This window comes from Apis dorsata, unplaced genomic scaffold (assembly GCF_000469605.1).
Source record: "Apis dorsata unplaced genomic scaffold, Apis dorsata 1.3 scaffold_29, whole genome shotgun sequence".
NCBI lineage: Eukaryota > Metazoa > Arthropoda > Insecta > Hymenoptera > Apidae > Apis > Apis dorsata.
In genome coordinates, this window is record NW_006263331.1 from 348,044 (window position 1) to 352,940 (window position 4,897).

The window sequence follows — 4,897 nt, forward strand, 5'->3', positions numbered from 1 at the left end:
TTAAACGGAATTGAGGAGATATGTAACGATCTCGTGACAGAGAGGGGAAAAAAGAAAGGAAAAAGCGAATATAAAACTCGAACGAGAGACGAGGTCCAATAATCGATGAAAAATGGACGAGCACAAAGAATATGATATCAATCTGATAATTTTTAATTCTACGATTTGCTTACGAATGAATCCAAACAACACATCATTGAAACGTTTATTAACCGAATTTTCGTTCTTAAATTGAAACAACAAAAAAGATCCATAAGATCGATCTCCATCAGTTGGCACGATTCGAATCGTAACTATAAATCTTTTGATGTAATTCGATAACGACTTCCGCGATAAAACAAAAAAGAAATGAACAAGAAAACACTCGTAAACAATTCTAATTATAGAATTGGCGATAAGGGAATCGATCGGTAATTATTTATTATTTAGAAATTTTATTAAGAAAATTTATTAAGAAAATTGAAACCGAATTGGCCGATATAAAAAAATCAAGAAAAGAGAGAAATATTAAGGACGAATGACCTGCCGTCCGGTTGATGTAGAACTCGAATGCGGCCAATGGACCGTACGTGCTGGAGCATCGCGAATTTCGATAATCAACCGTGATATTCCACCCTGGTAACAGTCCTCTCGCAGAGCTAATTGCCTTAACTGCGAGTAGAACAGCTGGCAGTATCCGCGGCAAGCTTTGTTCGTGATGAAAATCGGCCGGCGCTATCACTGCCAGTTTCACCTCTGTTTTGAATGATAACCGTGTTTCAATACACTCGTTCGCGCGTTGTTCGATCACGATATTATTTACACTCGCAAACATCGTTGTCAGGAACAAAATCAACTGCACCGATAAATCGCTTCCGCGCTTTTGCATCTCGTTTCCGCTTTGATCGATCGCTCACGGACGACATTCGAATCCGATTACTTTCGTTCGTATCCGATCATTCCTCGACGAACGGTGTCTCTTTGAAACTTATTTTCGTCCATTTTTATTTTTTTCTGGCTGAAACGTTCCATATTCGCTTCTTATTAACCGTTTTAAAATCCTTATGTTGCAAGTATCGATAGTTACGATGATTTTCTGTCGTTACGTATCGAGAATCAATTAATCGATGATAATCGATACATAATCGCGAATCGAAATCTATCGATACGATGATACACTTTACTATGCGTAGTGCGATGATTGCGCGCGCATGAGAAATTCGACCGTATAATAGAAAAGTTTGCGCGCGAATCTTTAGCCATGATGAAACGAATTCTAATGAAAAATATATCCGATTAAAGAATTAAAATTTCCGCTTCTTTCTTCTTTCTTTCTCACGGACAAATACACAACACGCGTGTGCACGTGTACACACGATCTCTTCTGATTTTTCTTTCTTTTTATTTTTCCCGAATACGTGTCATGCATCGACATCACAATTAAAAACACACAGTGTGATTTCTTTCAAAGAGAAAGAAAATTTGCAGACGAGCGAGCTTGGACCCACGAATGAAACTGAGCTAATCTCCAAAGCCCTCCCGCTTTACTCTGAATCGCGCCTCCACCGATGCTGAACGATCGTTCTGTTTCTTTTTCTCTTTCACAGTTCTCCCTTTCTGTCCTTCTCTCATTTTCCGCTTCACCCCTCTGATGGAAACCACGCACCAAGGATAGAAGTCCACGCTACACCTTGCTGCGCCGATTCCATCGAAGATAGGTAGGAGAAGGTCAAGAACGCATGCGTCCTTGTCCCCTTCGTTCTCTCATTCTTTCATACGATATTAATGTTTCATATTTTACGAATTTTATTTTACAATCGTATCGTTATTATCATAATCGCTGCAAAATCTATTCTTTTTTGCAATCTATTCTTCTTTTTTGATTTGAATAAATAAGAATGAATATAACTTATCGACGAAAGAAAGAAAAATGATTTGCATTATCGACGAAAGGTATATCCCTTATCGACAGAAGCAACAAGATTATTAGGGCGAGTTATCGTTTAAATATAAAATTTAGAAACTCATGTATCATGATTAACTGGCAAACGGTGAAAAGAGAACATTGACTAGGATAAGAAAGATCGATCGAAGAAGCCTTGTAACACTTTGAATGGATATCAATCGCGTGTATGTTTTTTTTATGTTATTTGTTAAGAAAATGTTTAAATATAGATGTTGTGACGCGTATCCATCTCATATCGTACCGTAACAGAGCAATAATAGAAATACTATGTCTCACTGATGATAAGGTGTTGTGATAACACGCTCAGGAAACAATGTGATAACATTAACTTCGGTTATTGATACGAATAATGAAATCGATGATCGTAATTCTATTTTCCTCATTTTCTCGATTGAACGCGAAGAAAATATGAAAATGATGAGAAATGAAATCGCGATCGAACAAGCAATAGAACAATAACGACAAGATGTGTCGGTAAAAATGTCATTTGCGTTAATATGCAAAGTACAAAAGCGTTTTATCGTTAAATCACCATGACTCATTGTTATATGCAAGATATATCCGCTAAAATCGTTTCCTTTTAACGATGTTGATTCGTCGATTTAACAGCCCCGTTCAGTTACCATGATAAAAAGTATGCTCAAAGTCGAAGCGTCAAGATAAAAAGTGCGCGTTCAATTATGTTTTTATCTGGCTTACTGTGTAGGTATACACGGAAATGTGATATGCGTCTTTTCTCGTTGCATCTGTTTCTCGTACGATTTCGTCTAAAATCTACGTATCGCGTTTACTCACATGCATCGGAAAGATCAGAAGCAACGGTGAAATTTCGACAGAGATATATCTCGTATTGATACTCCAATGATCATTCGTGGAAACGCATTTGCATAAACGTTTACAATATTGGCCGATGATACGCGAAACTTGTCAAAAGATGATGTATGTTTCGATACATATGTTGATACTTAACAGCGACGGTTACACTCAGAGAGGTTAGAGTCAGAGACTCTCGTCAAGTCGGTAAAAAGAGAGAAAATGCTCGACTAACTTACCACCGTACCAATTGCCCACGTGATTTTGCAACGCCTCCGGATAATCTTTAGGGACGGTAGTTTCGACGTCGAACGTGCCGAACGTAAAGTTTGGCTGCTTCTTGATAAATTCTACCATGGACTTCATCATTAGCTGACAAGTATGTCTGCCGGCGAGCTGACTCTGTCCGTTAGTCGCGTAGACCAGATGCACCTTCCGCCACTCGTATCTGCGGTAACGTTACAAATTACCGAAGCTGAAGCTAACGCAAAAGCTTGTGAATCGGTTTCAAAGTGATTCTCTCTAACTGATAGCTCCCCAGCTGATTCTCCAGCTGATTCGCCAGCTAATTCTTCTCCCATTTACCGATTCATCAAAGCGATGAAGAAATTGGCGAGATCTCTGAAGGCCAAATTTCCAACTCGGGTTGTCATAAAGTACTCGTCCTTGCATTCTGTTTTCTTTTGCGTAAAATCGAAGGTAAATCCACCGGTAGTAATTAACGGTGCGCCGAAGAATTTTACCACTCTGCCAACGGCCGCTGAATTAAAAAAATCGTACTTCCTTTTGAACATATGAAACTGTTGATAGACCCGCGGTATACAATACTTACCTACGCAATAATCGCAAGCAGGGCCGAGGAACAAATGTACGCAATTCGAGAAGCTATCGATCGCGCCAATTTGGGCGTACGTTGCATCGCAATGATCGTCTTGCGAAAGAAACTTTAATTTCAACCAAGAAGGTAAAAGACCTCGTAATTTGGCTTCATAGACGGCCAAATCTATAAATTGAACCAATGACAAGTCTCTGAGACAATGAGTATTGTTGCTACTATTACTATGTTTATAAAAAATACTTTACTTATAAAAAAATATAACGACGATTCGAAGTTTTCGAGGAAAACTTACCGAGAACTGGAAGAACTTTCGGCAACGCTATATCAAAGCTTGGATCGGCTGGTAAGAGGAGAGCTACTCTCAATTCACAGGAAATGCCACCGTGACGATTTTTTTTACAAAGAGCTTCGCACTCACGAGCCAGTTGTACTTCACGACAAGTCATTTTCCCATTCACCGGACACGTTAGCCAGGCGATCGTCAATGCGATGATCCAATTGATACCCATGTATGTGTGTACGTTTCTCTATACGACTCTTCTTCCTTTATTCACGTTTCGTATACTTTTCTTTTTTTGAACGAGATCGTTGTACTATTCCGAACACTTGAACGAAAACGACGAAACCTCGTTCATCACTGTTTCGCTACTGGGCCGAATTATACGACCAACGATTCCCCTTTTCGAGTCCATCCTTTTCTTCGTGAATCTCCGCCCTCTAGTTTCTTTTTTCGATCGTTACGCCGTCGATCAGGATGAGCCAATTATCCGGACAACTCGACGATTCGAAGCATTTCAATCCTGAAGAAATCGCGATGCGATTTATTTTTCTAATTATTCACTCTCTAATTATTTTCAAACTTTTCCTGTTTAAATATTTCGAATAAGTGTCACGAATCTTTCCGCACTTATTATAAGATCATCGGAAATGATACGGTCCGATCCAAATTTCCAGTTTCATCGATCGAAGTAGAAACAATTGCTGCGAAAGTGAATTTGGCGGCTCGCGTTACTATTGCACCCTTTTGTTTCACTTTGTCGGTGAAGTGGCGCGAGACTTCGATCCGAGAATTCGAAACAAGTTCCTAAGAACGAAAAGAAAACTACTGACAATTCCGTTCGATGATCTTAAATCGCATTAGCCAGTCGCAAACACCCACTTCTCGTTCTCGCTCGTGTCGTGTTATCGCTGATTTTCTATCGCGTCGATTGATAATAGCTATCGAAAGCTATTCGCTCACCTCTTCTCACATTTTCTTCGACAACTTTGATTAATTACTTAATGTCATTCGTTTTAGGCGG

General features: G+C 39.3%; 1 protein-coding gene across 7 annotated transcripts in view; it reads right to left on the reverse strand.

The window, feature by feature from the left end:
* LOC102670964 (atrial natriuretic peptide receptor 1-like) overlaps positions 1–4,859 on the reverse strand; it is a 37,768-nt gene extending 32,909 nt beyond the window's left edge. The window contains exons 1-4 of one of the 7 annotated variants that reach the window (XM_031511624.1): positions 3,889–4,858; positions 3,591–3,761; positions 3,344–3,518; positions 2,998–3,206 (exon numbers count right to left, since the gene is read on the reverse strand). In XM_031511624.1, coding sequence (XP_031367484.1) covers positions 2,998–3,206; positions 3,344–3,518; positions 3,591–3,761; positions 3,889–4,105 — 772 coding nt within the window. In that variant the 5' untranslated portion in view covers positions 4,106–4,858. Of the gene's footprint in view, positions 1–522; positions 987–2,644; positions 2,858–2,997; positions 3,207–3,343; positions 3,519–3,590; positions 3,762–3,888 lie in introns of those variants that run through there. The other 6 variants (XM_031511634.1, XM_006608225.2, XM_031511627.1 and 3 more) reach the window with 6 other exon arrangements.
* Positions 4,860–4,897: the final 38 nt, after the last annotated feature.